General features: G+C 43.0%; 1 protein-coding gene across 1 annotated transcript in view; it reads right to left on the bottom strand.

Annotated features, from left to right (window-relative positions):
• Positions 1-18,480, bottom strand: part of AFAP1L1 (actin filament associated protein 1 like 1) — a 98,345-nt gene that overhangs the window by 7,482 nt on the left and 72,383 nt on the right. The window contains exons 9-15 of the mRNA XM_069764141.1: positions 17,737-17,824; positions 17,407-17,559; positions 16,785-16,996; positions 14,964-15,109; positions 14,002-14,068; positions 4,997-5,111; positions 2,090-2,254 (exon numbers count right to left, since the gene is read on the bottom strand). Coding sequence (XP_069620242.1) covers positions 2,090-2,254; positions 4,997-5,111; positions 14,002-14,068; positions 14,964-15,109; positions 16,785-16,996; positions 17,407-17,559; positions 17,737-17,824 — 946 coding nt within the window. The remainder of the gene's footprint in view (positions 1-2,089; positions 2,255-4,996; positions 5,112-14,001; positions 14,069-14,963; positions 15,110-16,784; positions 16,997-17,406; positions 17,560-17,736; positions 17,825-18,480) is intronic.

Below are 18,480 nucleotides of genomic sequence, written 5' to 3'. Positions count from 1 at the left end.
CCTATATACAGCAGTACAGTGGCATCAATGTATAGCACAAGCGATCAGATAATAGCAGGTTTAAGTTCTGCCAAGTATAATAAATGAAGAAAAAATGTAAAAAAAAAAAATCTTTAAAAACAATGGCCATGTAGGAAAAGGGCTAAAGGTAGGGCATGAAGACATGTCATTGGTTTGCCATATGCAAACCAGCTGTGGAATTTGCAGGGAAACCTGCAGCGGAACGTAGAATTTCTACCATGGATTGTCCCATATGTCCAAACACTCCATTGTAATTTTGCTTAGCTAATGCAGAATGTCAGTAATCAGCGCATTTATTATTCTGCACAGATTTTTTCCCCCAAGAATATGAATGTGAAGGCTGTCATAAATTAGGTGTGGTACCAGTGCCAATATCCTGACTAGATCCTGAGCAGATAAACAGTCTTAGGCCGGTGTTCCACTTGCAACTGCAATGCGAGAAACTCGCACGAGTCTCGCACCTCAATACCTGGCACAGACGCCGGCACTTGGGACTGTATTTCTATGCAGCTGAACACTCCAGTCCGAACCGCTGGTGGCAGTGCCGGGTATTGATACGAGAGACTCGCGAGTTTCTCGCATTGCAGTTGCAAGTGGGACACCGGCCTTAGGGTACCGTCACACAGTGGCATTTTGATCGCTACGACGGCACGATCCGTGACGCTCCAGCATCGTAACAATATCGCTCCAGCGTCGTAGACTGCTGTCACACTTTGCAATGTACGACGCTGGAGCGATAATTTCATGACATATGTGCGATGTAGAAGCCGTTGGTTACTATGCGCACATCGTATACAATATCGTGCACACCTTTGTTACACCATGCGATCATGCCGCCACAGCGGGACACTAGACGACGAAAGAAAGTTTCAAACGATCTGCTACGACGTACGATTCTCAGCGGGGTCCCTGATCGCAGGAGCGTGTCAGACACAACGAGATCGCTGGAACGTCACGGATATATCGCTGGAACGTCACAAATCGTGCCGTCGTAGCGATCAAAATGCCACTGTGTGACGGTACCCTTAGGCTAATGATATTGGCGTAATACGATTACAGGGCCAAAATATATTGCGTGGTAATTTGACTTCTAACACATTACCAGTTTTCTTTAAATTTCTAAAGCGATATTTCACAATTATCAAGGTTTTTTTAATTCGTTTTGGAGCTTCTCTAATAAATATAATCGTAATACATATAAAGGTGCCCATCATACACTTTAGATAGCCATCAGGCGAATGATCATGTAGCCAAAAGTTGTCTTTCTTGACTCCTCCATGAACAAGAATGTACGGATTGGTCTAACGTTTGTTTTTATTAATGAGATCTAACCCACTGCCAATTTCCATTGGTAGCAGCCCATCGGGATATTCGGGTACTACCCCTTTACTTATTTGATGGATATTGAAATTCATATTCCAGGACTACATAATTTTTTATTTTTTTTACTACTGGCCCAAGAACAGGCAGGTAGATCGCTGCTGGCACAAATATGTCACAGACCTCTTCTGCCAGCGATTCAAAGGTTTCTGCTGATGTCAAGTCTACAGAACAGCGGTTTCTCTTCCGCTTTGCTTTGTTGATGGGGTGTGACTGCTAATGTCATGCTGGTTGACAGCCGGGTCTCTCTGCTGCCTAACTGTGGGGAGCTGGCTGTCAACCATGACTTTGGCAGTCATGCCCTGTTGACAGGGCAGCCTGGAAGAAGAAGAGCCGCTCTGTTGACGTGGAGTAGCTGAATCGCCTGCAGAATCAGTGACCACTCTGAGCGGGCATCAGATAGAACAATCAGGAAGTTGTCCTTTAACTAATTGCCCGTTCGTTAAAGAAAAAAAAAAAAGAAAAAAAACCCAAAACATACAGTCCTGGATAACCCCTTTAAGCTAATGTGTATTGGAGGCCTTACAGGTAGATTAGCCATAGCAGAAATTTCTTCGTGTGAATCAATCATATCGGAATAAGGCTATTTTGACATGAAGTTCTCCATTTTCTCCATCCTGACAATTCTGCAGCAGAATCTGCCATGTGTGAACACTCCTGAAGCTTTTTGCCACATTACTTATCTCACCTGTGCTATTCTTCAACATCTCCTTCAGCTCTCTTCTTTCTTTCCTTAGTGCTACTAGCTTGTTTCTGATCACTTCTTTCTCCTTTTCCAGACGTTCTTTCTCCTTCACAAACTTACGAGCATCTTCCTCTGCTCTGGTTTTACCATATTTGTACTGGTTGGCACCTGAAACAAATAAGACTTTTATAGGACTGTATTTACCTTAGAGGCACAATAGACACATGGGAAAATGGCAAAATTATTTTCTTTGTGTACTTGTTCATTTTTCTGCCTATTCCTATCCAAATTACTACAATTGAACAAGACCTTCCAGAAGAATGGTTTTTCAAATCTCACTTCTATATTGAAGTTTTGTCTTTATTGAGCCAAAAACACGATTTGTGGCCAATGGGAGCAGTACAATTTACATACAAATTAAATCTCAGCACGTTGTCTTGTGGATCCGTTTCCTAGTTTTGGGTAGAAAAACAAAATGCATGTAAAAGTGTCAGCAAAATGCTAACTGGTACATTAGCTATATGATTGCTATAAGTTAGGCCTCATTCAGACTCCAGTTTTTTGAAGTACAAGAAAAAAAACCAAAAAAAAAAAAACAGCTAGCACTCGACTGAAAAACTAGCATGTGAAGGCCTTCCAAGTGAAAAGCCCGAGGCTGCCCCTGACAAAATGATGAAAAGTTTTCATTTCTATGAGGTTCAGTGGATGTCAATGTGAATTCAAATCACTATCTGGAAAAATGTCAAAATATATGTACTGAAATGCATATGTATTTGTAGTCGCTAGCATACTAAGGCTGGCTATACACAATGCTTCGGCTGATCATTCAAATGACAGCCTTCTCAGCTGACATGCCCATACATAGGAGCAGTCAGCCGGCAGATCACTCCTGTGTTGTCTATAGGAAAGCTGCTGACTGATCCATTGGCCAGCAACTTATTTCTTGAAGAACCTTGGTCGCCAGTGCAAAATCAGATAAGTGCCATCGATATGCCATATTTGAGTTTTGTTTTTTTAAACTTTTTACTTGCTTCAATAGTTTCCGGTGTTCATAGGAGGTTCACAATGACCGGTACGGAGGTCTTCTGCTGACCCCTGGCGGCCGTCATCAATCGACGCCCCGCGATCACTTGACAGGTGCGCCAATGGGAGTGTCTTTTGACAAACTTCCTGTTAAGTTAATACGACATTTAATTCGTGCTAACATCCGCGAGTGGATTGAAATTCCAACCGTGGCTGTTAGATGCACATGACAGCTGATCAAATGAGCTGTCATGTGCTGGTAAAGATGCAGGCTCAACGCCAGAACCCACATCAAAGGCATGGAGATGACCGATAACGTATATACAAGTCATTGGTCGTGAAGGGGTTAATGGTGTTCGGTGAACCATCTGTTAATCCATTATTTGTATTGTTTTGTAGTGTTGCTCATATAGTTGTGCATTTAAATGACGTGAGCAATGATGTGTGGCACCCGTGGAGTCCGGTTGCCACAGTGGCATTGCCTTCCTCGGGCGGGGGGTGATGCCATGCCTGGAAGCAAGAGGGATCCCCTTAGCAGGTAATACAATACCTTTCCTGACTACAGACCAGAAGGGGGAGCTCTAACACCTGTTTTAGGGGAATTTCCCTATAAATTCTGGCCTGGAGGCAGGGTTAGTTAGTTTCAGTCAGAGAGCAGACAGTGAAGTAGGAAGAGGCAAGACGTGAGGAGAATCTGGGGGATAGGAGCTGCAACTGAGCTCACCCCAGGACTAAGCGCCGAAGACTGAACACCGGAGTCCATGTTTGTGAGGGAACTTCAGGCCCCGCAACCAAATCTCGAGAACAGGAGATTGCAGGTCTCCTGGCACCAGCTGACACCCGAAGGCACAGCAGCATACGAAAGCCTGGAGTCACCACGAGGGAGTGACACCTGGAACAGTCTCAAGCTGCCTGCCATGCGGGTAGTGTTTCACTTAGTGGACAGACAGAGGGACTTAAGGAGAACTAAGCACCAAGCACCCAGAGAACAGCGCAGTAGGAAGGTCTCCAACCCCACCTAGCTAGGGACACTGAATTGCTTCCAGGCTGCCCGGATCTCCATCACCAGCTGTGACTTGTGCCCCGGACTGCACCTTCAACCTGGGATCAAAAGGTAAAGAAACTGCAACCCTTGTGTCCTCTAGTTAATCCCGCATCCTCTCCACCTGTGGGGAGCAGAACCATCCCAGCTGCATCACCATCGGCCCCAGCTGTCTCCTTAAGCAGCATCGGCCATTTATAGCCGAACACCAGGTGGCGTCACGTACAATCCCCCCTTTCCCTATACAAACTTTATTCCCATTTCCATCATCCATTTTCTATTCTCCATCCCTTTACCTGCACCCAGGGCCACGGACTGGGTCACCACTGCCGTGACCACCCCTTTAAGAGCCGTGCTACCCGGTTCCGAGTACCCCATGGCCATAGCGGGTGATGCATATGTGCATTCTGTCTAAGTATATTTTATATGTTTTAAATCTGTTTTTGTCTCTGCCATTTCAATTGGCTGATCATATAGTGCTTTTATTTGGGGAGTGCGGATATAAATGTGGATGTGTTTTATACAGCTTGATAAAAAACCTATCCATTTTGTGAGGTTGAAATGTTGCCATCTCCATGTATTTGATTTATTAATAAAGATGAAGATAACTTTTTGCTGTCATGGATGCTGTCGTCATAGTCTTCACCTGTGGATCTTATGGAGGATGGGATCATCTTTTTGGCATGCTTGCAACCACTAGCTACATATCAATTTATTTGTGGTGAGGTGCTACACTAAACTTACCAATTTTCAGATATCGACTGGTTTGGTGTATTAATCTAATGTGTGTAGGGGCCTTAAGGCTTTAAATATTGATATTGTAGCTCTTAATGTGTAGCACTTACTTGAGGCATGACGCTTGACTTTCACTTCAGGGTCTAATCTGCGGGATTTTTCACTACAAGACGAGGCATGACGCTTCACTTGTGTTCCTCCTTGTGAGCGTTTTGGGTCTTCAATCTAAAAATATTTGTGCATGAAAAAAAACCAATTTTGGCTCCTACTACTGGTCACTATAGAGAATGCAATTAAGTATTATAGTATTCTGGTATATCACAATATTGAGTACACCCCTCATTTTTGTAAATATTTTATTCTAACTTTTCATGGGACAACACTGAAGATATGATATTTTGATACAATGTAAAGTAGACCGTGTACAGCTTGTGTAACGGTGTAAATTTGATGCGCTCCCTAAACAACAACACAGTCCTCAAAGTGGCAACAAAGTGAGTACACCCCTAAGTGAAAATGGCCCAATTAGCCATTTCCCTCCCCGGGGTCATGTGACCCAATGTTACAAGATCTAAGATGTGAATGAGGAGCAGGTGTGTTAAATTTGGTGTTATCGCCCTCACGTGCTTTCCTACTGGTCACTGGAAGTTCAACATGGCACATCATGGCAAATAACTTAAAAATGAATTGTTGCTCTACATAAAGATGGCCTAGGCTACAAGAAGATTGTCAATGTAAACAACTCCTACGTAATCTGTTAGAGGGATAATATATAAGCTACTCACAGATATCCACCCTATATTAAAAATATAACCTTTATTACATCTATAATAAATATCACACCAAACACCACAAGAAAGAAAAATAACCAGGGGTGTGCCTACCCCTACACTGGCCTAACTGAACCTGCCTATTTGCGGAGGTTGGCACCCTAAAAACCTGCGCAGTGGCGCCCCCGCTCCTCGACGGCTCTCCCTGCTCACCCTATAGGGCCCTATAGTGGCAGGGGGTGAGGAAGGTAATGAATAGGCTGGTGAGAAAGAAGAAGAATGTATATGTAGTATAAATGTCTAGAATGATCTTTTATTTTGATAACTTGACTGATGTCCTGAAAAGACTGCTGTGGTTTATGATTGTCCTCAGTTATTATGACTCATAACTAGATGAAAACAGCTAAACTGGTATTCTAATAATACTGCTATACTAGAGGCCCATAGATAAAATATTATCAGTCCTTATCTATAATAAACTGTCTCTACAGAGGCATCTATATGCTAACAGATGTGATCGGACATATGATAGAATAGTTTTGATTCACTACACCCTTGCAAATCTACTATATAAAGCGGAATGTGTGTATGTGTGTGTGTCTGTATGTGTGTATGTGTGTGTGTGTATGTGTATGTCCGGGATTGGCATCTGCACCGTCGCAGCTACAGCCACAAAATTTTGCACAGTCACGTCTGGACCCCGAGAGCGTCATAGGCTATGTTGTGAGGTGAAATTTTAACCCCGCGCTTTCCAATTCACCAAACAATTTTGCCCCTATCTACATAATGGGGAAAAAAGTGAAAGGAAAAGTGTTGGAGGCAAATTGACAGCTGCCAGATGTGAACAAGGGGGACTTAAAGAATGAGAGCGATGGCGCCAAAGAGTATATACCGATCAGTTGCTAAGGTGGGGCCCCGACATGGGATACTCACCACACATGGGGATATGAACACACACACAAAATGCGCCACACACTACCACGTGCTTGAACACATATACCACCCTCAGCACACATTTCACCACACATACACCAACCTCGCCACATAAAAGTCGAAACACAAAAGTCGCTGCTCAAAACTCACCACGCGCAGAACTCGCCACATGCAAAAACTAGGCTCACGCAAAACTCGCCACAAGTGCAAAACTCACCTCATGGAAAACTCGCCACACGCAAAACTTGCACACGCAGAAAAATTGCCACATGCACAAAATTTGCAACACATGCAAAAGTTGCCTCACACAAAACTTGCACATACTCAAAAGGCACCAGACATAAAACTCACCACGTGCAAAACTCGCCATGCGCAAAACTTGCTGCACACAACTTGCTACACTAACCTGTCACATGCAACTCGACACACAAAAAGTTGCTACACGCATGTTGCCACACAAAACTCAACACACACAACTTGACAAACGAAACTCGCCCTAAAACACACACAAGTCTGGTATTAGCCTTCAAAAATAAAAATCTGATTAATAAGCAGACAAACTACAAGAGCAACAAATGTACCATATAGGAAATACGGCAGCTGTCAGTCACATGACCTGTCTATTATGTGTATGTGTGAGCTAATATATACTGCCAGGGGGAGGGCTTCCTGTTGGCTGGGGATTTATCAGGCTGCCAATTTATCTTACAAATACTGAGGTAAAAATACTGAGCAAATAACGTGTTAACGAGGTCTAATACAGGAGATCACACAGATATATACTATATACAGGAGAGATGACACAGGTATATACTATATAGAGGAGGATATGACATACAGGTATATACTATATACAGGAGGAGATGACACACGTATATACTATATACAGGAGCAGATTACCTACAGGTATATACTATATACAGGAGGAGATGACATACAGGTATATGCTATATATAGAAGATGACATACAGGTATATACTATATACAGGAGGAGATGACACACAGATATATACTATATACAGGGGAGATGACACAAGTATATACTATATACAGGAGGAGATGACATACAGGTATATACTATATATAGAAGGAGATGACATACAGGTATATACTATATATAGGAAGAGAGGACATACTAGGATATACTATAGGAGAGGATATACTATATATAGGAGGAGATGACATACAGGTATTTACTATATATAGGAGGAGATGACATACAGGTATATACAGGGGAGATGACACACAGCAGGTATATACTATATACAGGGGAGATGACATACAGGTATATACTATATACAGGAGATGACATACAGGTGTATACTATATATAAGAGATGACAAACATGTATATACTGAGGTGAAAATGAGAGGTGTGAGGTGAAAATGAAAAGGTGCGAGTGCAAAATGAGAGGAGTGAGGGAAAAGTGTAGTGATCAGAAAATGACAGATGTGAGGTCGAAATGACAAGTGTTAGGCGGGAATGAGGAATGAGGGAGAAAATGAGAGGTGTGAGGGAGAAAATGAGAGGTGTGAGGGAGAAAATGAGAGATGTGAGGGGGAAAATGAGAGGAGTGATGGGAAAATAAGAGAAGTGACGTGCTATAACTAACCACAGATATTTACTATGCCCAGGCAACGCCGGGCTCTTCAGCTAGTCCCAATATAAAGAGGTGTATTCAGACTGTACTGAGAGAAAATACTCTCTATGTCCTATAGCATGCTAAACAGGAGCAAGGAGATCTAGACCCTATCAATCTAGATATATGCAGGTAGATGTGAAATTGTTATATGTATGTATAGGCCAGGAAAAACACAATATATACAAAAAAGAAAAAAACAACACCTAACACCTCTAAAACAATCTTAGATAATATCGGTCAAATGGCAACCCAAGATATCATGTAGCCATTACGCCCCTTTTGTTTAAGTCAACACACGATTTCCAAGGCATATTGCCCGTATGTAATGTGTACCCAGTTATAATGAATTACTCGACGCGTTTCTCCTCTTAGCCGAGGTTCATCAGGAGGAAGATATAAACGAGGTACTTATCTACAACACTGCAGATGTCGGTCTAAGGTGAGTCAATTCGATGCAGTGGTCGGGACAATCCCCTGTCTCGGTATGATGCCATAGAGCTGAACCACCCGTAATTACCTCTTATATAGATACACTAACCTTAGTATAGTGTGCGTTGCCATCTGCACCACCACACTTCCGGATTCAAACAGCGCCTGGTAATGACGTCAAAAGTTGGCGTGCGTGCCAGACCGGCAAGTCTGAAGGATATGCGGTCCACCCCTCGCTATGCTTTGTCATCACCGCCCAGATGAAACGTAGGTAACCGCCCCCTCATATTCAACATACGAACAAGGGGCGTGAACCTAACAAAGGCTGCATATCGGGCCACAGTAGCAGAGAATGCATGCAGCACCACCCCCTCATGTATAATAAGCAAACGAGGGGCGTGAACCTAGCGGAGGCTGTATGCCAGGCCACAATAGTAAGAAATGTACCGCATTATTTGCTATGCTGACTGTGCTGTATCACCCAAATAATGCGTGGGCAACCGCCCCTAATAAGCATAGACGGGGCTAATACACGGACGGTATAAATGGAACCATACTAATAGAGGAGTATACAATCTACAAAATAATATATGGTCCACTCAGAGCTGCAATACACCGCCCTTAAGAGGCGCAGAACCACGCCCCCCATAGCCCCAAAGGAGTGGAGGATGCATTTATAAGAGCAACAAATTATTTATTTAAATATTTTTATATGTGGCTTAGATGTAGATATTGATAAACAAGACACACATTCGCTATATAGACGAAAAGAAAAGAGAACATGCCGGCCATATATATATATCTCTCATGCATCAGCCGATTTATAGAGAATAAGTGACGCTGATGCCGTTGGGATTGTGTGTATCCATAGTAGCATTTATATATGCTGTATTTGGATGATAAATATCCATCAGACTTCTATTTATTTATTTATTTTTTTTATTTCACAGTGGGAATAACGGGGGTTTCACACATGGCTAGATTAGATATCTTCCCATTTAGATCTTAAAAGGAAGAAGAATTGGATAGGTATGCTCTATAATAAGAGTAGATGTATATTAATTTTTAGTCTTTCCGACCGATATAGGGCTAAGGCTATAAATAAAAGGGACCCATCATAGACACATGAAGAGATATCGCCGGGTGCGTACCCAAACAAAACCGTATTACAGAAAGCAGCCAAACTGTGTCTGCTCATTGAGCCCCATGGGGGAAGTAGTATCCAATCTATAAATCCATTTTAATTCTTTTTGGAGAATTCTTTTGTTCCAATCGCCACGGCGTACTGATGGTACTATCACCTCAATAACAGAGAACGATATACAGTCCAAATCGCCCCCATGTGTCTCTCTAACATGTCTGGAGATTGGTGTGTCTCTCGCGTGGCGAATGTCCCCTATGTGGTCACCAATCCGCCTCCTTAGTTCTCTCTTTGTCTTCCCCACATAGCTCATTGGACATGTGCATTGAAATAAGTATACTACACCACAGGTTTTGCAGTTGGCAAAATGTCTATTTTCATAGACTTCCTAGTGATAGTATTGCAGAAATTTTTGCCAACTTTGATGTATCTACAGAATGAGCAATGACCACATATATATATATAATGCTACTATGGATACACACAATCCCAACGGCATCAGCGTCACTTATTCTCTATAAATCGGCTGATGCATGAGAGATATATATATATATGGCCGGCATGTTCTCTTTTCTTTTCGTCTATACAGCGAATGTGTGTCTTGTTTATCAATATCTACATCTAAGCCACATATAAAAATATTTAAATAAATAATTTGTTGCTCTTATAAATGCATCCTCCACCCCTTTGGGGCTATGGGGGGCGTGGTTCTGCGCCTCTTAAGGGCGGTGTATTGCAGCTCTGAGTGGACCATATATTATTTTGTAGATTGTATACTCTTCTATTAGTATGGTTCCATTTATACCGTCCGTGTATTAGCCCCGTCTATGCTTATTAGGGGCGGTTGCCCACGCATTATTTGGGTGATACAGCACAGTCAGCATAGCAAATAATGCGGTACATTTCTTACTATTGTGGCCTGGCATACAGCCTCCGCTAGGTTCACGCCCCTCGTTTGCTTATTATACATGAGGGGGTGGTGCTGCATGCATTCTCTGCTACTGTGGCCCGATATGCAGCCTTTGTTAGGTTCACGCCCCTTGTTCGTATGTTGAATATGAGGGGGCGGTTACCTACGTTTCATCTGGGCGGTGATGACAAAGCATAGCGAGGGGTGGACCGCATATCCTTCAGACTTGCCGGTCTGGCACGCACGCCAACTTTTGACGTCATTACCAGGCGCTGTTTGAATCCGGAAGTGTGGTTGTGCAGATGGCAACGCACACTATACTAAGGTTAGTGTATCTATATAAGAGGTAATTACGGGCGGTTCAGCTCTATGGCATCATACCGAGACAGGGGATTGTCCCGACCACTGCATCGAATTGACTCACCTTAGACCGACATCTGCAGTGTTGTAGATAAGTACCTCGTTTATATCTTCCTCCTGATGAACCTCGGCTAAGAGGAGAAATGCGTCGAGTAATTCATTATAACTGGGTACACATTACATACGGGCAATATGCCTTGGAAATCGTGTGTTGACTTAAACAAAAGGGGCGTAATGGCTACATGATATCTTGGGTTGCCATTTGACCGATATTATCTAAGATTGTTTTAGAGGTGTTAGGTGTTGTTTTTTTCTTTTTTGTATATATTGTGTTTTTCCTGGCCTATACATATATATAACAATTTCACATCTACCTGCATATATCTAGATTGATAGGGTCTAGATCTCCTTGCTCCTGTTTAGCATGCTATAGGACATAGAGAGTATTTTCTCTCAGTACAGTCTGAATACACCTCTTTATATAGTAGATTTGCAAGGGTGTAGTGAATCAAAACTATTCTATCATATGTCCGATCACATCTGTTAGCATATAGATGCCTCTGTAGAGACAGTTTATTATAGATAAGGACTGATAATATTTTATCTATGGGCCTCTAGTATAGCAGTATTATTAGAATACCAGTTTAGCTGTTTTCATCTAGTTATATGAGTCATAATAACTGAGGACAATCATAAACCACAGCAGTCTTTTCAGGACATCAGTCAAGTTATCATAATAAAAGAAGATCATTCTAGACATTTATACTACATATACATTCTTCTTCTTTCTCACCAGCCTATTCATTACCTTCCTCACCCCCTGCCACTATAGGGCCCTATAGGGTGAGCAGGGAGAGCCTTCGAGGAGCGGGGGCGCCACAAGCGCAGGTTTTTAGGGTGCCAACCTCCGCAAATAGGCAGGTTCAGTTAGGCCAGTGTAGGGGTAGGCACACCCCTGGTTATTTTTCTTTCTTGTGGTGTTTGGTGTGATATTTATTATAGATGTAATAAAGGTTATATTTTTAATATAGGGTGGATATCTGTGAGTAGCTACAAGAAGATTGCCAACACCCTGAAATTGAGCTGCAGCATGGTGGCTAAGACCATACAGCAGTTTAACAAGACAGGTTCCACTCAGAACAGGCCTTGCCATGGTCAACCAAAGATGTTGACTGTATATGCTCAGCGTCATGTCCTCCAGGGGTTGCATTTTCAAAACAGACGTATGAGAGCTGCCAGCATTGCTGCAAAAGTTAAAGGGGTGGGGTGGGGTGGGTCAGCCTGTCAGTGCTCAGACCGTACGCCCCTCAACTGCATCAGAATGGTCGGCATGGCTGTCATACCAGAAGGAAGCCTCTTCTAAAGATGATGCACAAAAAAGCCCACAAACACTCTGCGGAAGACAAGCAGACTAAAGACATGGAGAACTGGAACTATGTGCTGTGGTCTGATGAGACCAAGATAAAACTTATTTGGTTCAGATCGTGTCAAGCGTGTGTGGCGGCAACCAAGTGAGGAGTACAAAGACAAGTGTGTCTTGCCAACAGTTAAGCATGGTGGTAGGAGTGTCATGGTTTGGGACTCTATAAGTGCTGGTGGCTGTGGGCAGCTACAGTTCATTGAGGGAACCATGAATGCCAACATGTAATGTGACATACTGTAGCAGAGCATGATCCCCTCCCTTCGGAGGCAGTATTCCAACACGATAACGACCCCAAACATACCTCCAAGATCACCACCCCCTTCCGACACGTGCAGTAATATGCACACGGATTTCCCTCAGTGCCAGAGCCCACACCTTTCCATGCACATGACAGACGATCTATACAGCTCACATGTGCCTGCAACAACCGCATGTGGAATCGCAATCCACCCGCGGCTGTTAACTAGTTAAGTACCGCTATCAATTTCGGACAGCGGCATTTAACTTACGCTTACAGGAAGCACTTCAATGGCTCCACCCATCAGTGACGCAGCCACATGATCGCAGGTCACCGATGGGTCGGCATGATAACCAGAGGTCTGCAGCAGACCTGTGTGGTGTTCATTGCAAGACTGCTATGAGTGCCGCCCCGTGGTCAGCGCTCATAGCAAGTGAGCGTTTCTGCTACACACAGGCGATCTGATCATCGCCTGTGTGAAGCAGAGGCGATCAGAGTACTGCAACTTCTAGTCTCCAATGACTAATGAGTAAAATACATATTTAAAAAAAAAAAAAAAAAGAAGTTCAGACCACCCCATTTTCACCCCATTAAAAAAAAACATAAACAAAAAAAAACATACACATTTGGCATCGCCACGTTCAAAATTGCCCAATGTATAAAAAAAGAAAAAAAATGAATTAACCTGATCACTAAATGGCTTAATGAGAAAAAAAAAAAGTTCAAAACGGCAGAATTACTTTTTTTTGGTCACCACTACATTGCAATAACGAGCGATCAAAGCATTGAATCTACACCAAAATGGGATCAATAAAAAAAAGTCAACTCAGCGTGCAAAAATTAAGCTCTAACCAAGCCCCAGATCATGAAAAATTACACAAAAAAAACCCAAAAAACACAACTGTGGATTTGCACTTTTCTTTGCAATTTAACTGCAATTGGAATTTTGTTTCCCCATTTTCAGTGCACAGTATGTTAGAACCAATGGTGTCATTCAAAAGTACAATTGTCTAGCAAAAAAACAAGCCCTCACATGGCCATATTGACCGAAAAATAAAAAAAGTTATGGCTCTGGAAACAAAAAAACGAAAACGGAACATGGCCCAGGGGGTTAAGGGGTTAACACTGACTACTTTACAATATATCAAAGTGTCATATGCTCAGTGTTGTCCCATGAAAAGATAAAATATTTACCAAAACGTGAGTGGTGTACTCATTTTTATGAAACACCATATTCACTCTATGACAACTTAACAGTTCAGTCCATACCTTTTCATAGGCCACATCATCGTAGACTTGAGCGTCAGTACTTCCACTGTGTGAAGTTTTTGCCCACCTGTAAATGAGGATTAAAATATGCTGTTAGAACAGCAAATATCTAAAACTACATGTATATTGAAAGATAATTGTGAACGAGCGTTCTTAAAATCGCCCATTTCACGATTATCTTGCATTGTGAATAGGCTGCAAATCCCATGATCAAGCAAAATGCTTGAAATGGTCTTTTGTGCGGTCCAAAAATCCCCAAAAACATTGTTCTTGGGGACGAATGGTCTTGTATAAACAAGATTGGCACTACAGAGAACTATGATAGTTTACGCGTCTATTACAGATCGCTTAAAGGTACCGTCACACTCAGTGACGCTGCAGCGATATAGACAACGAGCCGACCTAAACTAGATCGCTGGAGCGTCACTGTTTAGGTCGCTGTAGAGACGTCAAACACAGCAACTCCAGAACGATGCAGGAGCGATCCAGTGACGTAACGGCGACTCACTTCTCGTTCTCCCTGGTTGTTAGCTCCATGTCAAACAGCCGGAGTGTACCGATCCGACACACATCTAGGGGCCCTATGCTCGTTGCTGGCGTCGTTGCTTTTGATGTCAAACATGACGATACACGCCGACCTCGCGACGAAATATAGTTCTGGACTTCTAGCTCCGACCAGCGATGGCACAGCAGGATCCAGATCGCTGCTGCGTGTCAAACACAACGAGATCGCTATCCAGGACGCTGCAACGTCGTTGTTGTCGTTCTCTTTGCAAAGTTGCTGAGTGTGACGGTACCTTAATGCCCATTGTTTACATTGGTCTGCCTATGCAAACAGGATATTACGTGATCACCGATAGGTAAAGATTTACAGATCGATGGCCGTATCATGCCGCCGGTCAGATCGTGTACGCACACCTTTAGTTACTTTTTTATTTGCATTTATCTCCTAGTAAACTCACATGAAAGAATGGCGAACTGCAGTCACTATATTGGCAATGGTTTCCACATCTACATAGTCATAGTGCAAGGCCTCGGGCTTCGTTTTGGAGCCTGTTTGAGCAAGTAGAAGACCCAACCATCGACCCATTTCTTCAGAGCTGCTGGACTGTAAGAGCATGAATAATAAGACACAAGACCATTGTATTATGTATAGCTTAATGATAACTTAATTCTAACAAATACTGAATTATTTCATGGTGGGGCACAGTATGCAATTGTTCCAATTCTCACAAATTTACATATCTGGGAAACGGTGGAAAATCGGTTTAGAGAGTTAAAACACTGTATATACAAATAGCTTCTGTTAGGAGTTTATAAATATGACATGACAAAGACATTATGTATTATTTTATGTCTTTATGTTAACTATAAATATTGTGTCACAAATCTGTTGTCGGGTGTCCCAGGACTAGGGGCTCCTTCCCAGTCCTCAACGCTAGGGGCACCCTAACTCGCCCTGTTCCCCAGATCACTTCTGAAGGTGAAGACGTCGTTTCCTTAGCTCCTGAATCCGCCCTCAGTCTGTACCCTTCCCCCACTCAGGAAAGCAGCAAGTAGTAGTGTACCCTAATACACCAACCAAACTATCAAGCTAATATGAGCAGCGAAAAAGGAAAATACCATACAAATATACATACAAACAACAGAGGTATACACAGGGAAGTGGAGGATGGGGTTAAACCAAAGTAGGAGAAGAAAGGGATTTAACACACTCAAAACCTAGCAACAGTCACACATAAATCAAACCAACAATCTCCAGCCATGCAGCAAAAGCTATCTCTGACAATGAGTGCTAGCCAGGGCCCAGATTATATATATGAGATGGGAGTGTGTTCTGATCTGGTGGCCTAGGAGCAGCATGAGACGTACTCTGAAGAAGGTGGTACCTTTACTGACCGCAAACCCTGAACCTAGCACCGCAACTAGAAGTAGCCGTGGGATGTACCTAACACTCCCTAGACACCTCGACACAGCCTAAGAACTAACTTCCCCTAAAGATAGAAACGGGAAGACTATCTTGCCTCAGAGAAAATCCCCAAAGGATAGACAGCCCCCCACAAATATTGACTGTGAGAGGAGAGGGAAATGACATACGCAGACTGAAATCAGGATTTAGCAAAGGAGGCCTTTCTAGCTAAAAAGAAAGAATAGGACAGAGTACTATGCGGTCAGTATTAAAACACTAGAAAATATCCACCACAGAAAATACAAATCTCCACATCTGACTAAAGACATGGAGGGTATATCTGCATCTCCAGAGATACAGCTTGGCTGCAAAAAATCCCTACAGACCAAGCTGGACAAGACAAAACATGAAAATGCACTGAACTATAAGGCCCACAGCATGTGGACAGCAAAAACAAAGCCAGAACTTATCTTTGTTGAAAAGAACAGCAAAACAGGAGAGACCAGGTAGGGATGTGAATCCTCCAAAAACAATGGACAACTGGCACTGACTAAAGGATCAAGCCAGACTACATAGCCCAGTCCAAATTGCAATAAGTGGACACACCTGATAAATGCTGCGATCCAAAGACAGCAGCACTACCAATCATAACCACCGGAGGGAGCCCAAGAGCAGAATTCACAACAGGAGTGGCTAACATTGAACAGCTGAGAGACTAAAGCTCCAGCAGCTCAACTGAGCAGATTTACCGCTGCACTGCCAAAAGAAATTTACACCATTTAATATGAAGGGGAAGTGCTCTAATCAGTACAGAAGTAGGACTTCTTGACAATATTATATTGACAATAAAATAGAGTACAAAATAGGACTATACCTCCAACACAGAGATTTCTTGATTTTGCCGTAGTATCCGGAAACCAAATGGATGCTGAGGCCCAAATCCTGGTGACACTTCACAACCACGAAGACAAATCGAATTCACATGAGTCCGGAGATCATTGCGGTCTTTGTGGAAGTAGAGAGTCTGTCCCCTTAACCGGCACCAGCGTTCTTTCCAACACTGATTTACAAGCACGTTCAGGAAGCCTAGAACAGATAGCACAGAGGAAGATGATGTGATGACATATATACACTGAAAGACCATGGAAAACGAAACAATATAATCGCAACACTGGACAAAGTAATGCAATTTCAGTTAATGTGTACAATTGCTTGTGTATGCTGGTGTTAGTGAAATGTTTGCTACCCGTCAAAGTACAAAAAGAGCTGATGAAACTACCATAACATATACAATGAATGCCATTTACAAAACTAAATTTGGCAAAAATGTCCAAAGAGTGTAGAAAATGGTATCACTAAAAATGCCACTTTGTCCTACAAAGAATGCGGCCCCCCAAATTTTTTTTTTTTTTTTATGTGCGGCCCATATACCCAGCCGAGTTTGAGACCCCTGATCTAGAGTGTGTAGAAGCCAGCATTGGCCTGTTGCCACTTACCACAGCAGGGCACATCTTCATCAGTAGAGGAGGTGTGCTGCTCTTCAGCTGACTGCTTCTTTTTAGAAAAACTAATTATCCTAGTAATTTTCTTCCCTGCAGCTCGGCTCATAGAACCCTTCAGTTCGGCCAGACCAGTCTTCCGACACTTCGCTAGAGTAGCATAAACACTTGGTAATATATTGGTTCCCATAGGAGATATTTGGCATTATCAATCGTCTCAAAACATTTACCGAGGGGAGGGGGGAAAGGGAGGGGGGAAAAAGGGATCTATATCTATAGCTTTTGCAGGCTCCAGGTTATAGGCTCTGTATCCCTAGGAGAACTCACCATTGTCCCGGTTCTCCTTTCCACTTGGGGAGCCGTTCTCTCCATTGGCAGCGCTGTCCGAATCAGAGGTTTTGTCATGGGATAGTCTCTGCAGACAGTTAATAAGGAGACACTAATCTATAAAATCACTCACTATATGAATGTACTTCCCTGCTGGTAATCATTGTGTAATAACATGTAACATCGCTACTTGCTGGCTATGGATGCTTGTTTGCATCTCGGGACTGAAAACCTGCACAGTCTAATTCTTGTCACTGCTGATCATTTACTATAAATGTATGATGGATCCTCAGTGACATGATGACATAAGCCTATGTATGTGGCTTTCTTACAGAGCTGTGCTGTGGGGAACAGTATAGTATTCGCTGGGCCCCTGCTAGGCTTCTGGCCTTACATAGTCTATTGCATTATTCATTAAAGGGCTTGTCCAGGATTAGAAAACCTTGTCAGCTCTGTCAGTAATACACCATCCCTGTGTAACACCCCAGGGCCCTGGTGGTTAGTGGCAATGCTTTCCTCACGGGGAGAGTGATGTCACGCTTGGAAGTGAGTAAAGGTACCGTCACACATAGCGACGCTGCAGCGATACCGACAACGATCCGGATCGCTGCAGCGTCGCTGTTTGGTCGCTGGAGAGCTGTCACACAGACAGCTCTCCAGCGACCAACGATCCCGAGGTCCCCGGTAACCAGGGTAAACATCGGGTAACTAAGCGCAGGGCCGCGCTTAGTAACCCGATGTTTA

The sequence above is a fragment of the Ranitomeya imitator genome, chromosome 4 (genome assembly GCF_032444005.1).
Source record: "Ranitomeya imitator isolate aRanImi1 chromosome 4, aRanImi1.pri, whole genome shotgun sequence".
Taxonomy (NCBI): domain Eukaryota; kingdom Metazoa; phylum Chordata; class Amphibia; order Anura; family Dendrobatidae; genus Ranitomeya; species Ranitomeya imitator.
The sequence above is the reverse complement of the archived record's forward strand: the minus strand, read 5'-3'. Positions and strand labels throughout refer to the sequence as shown.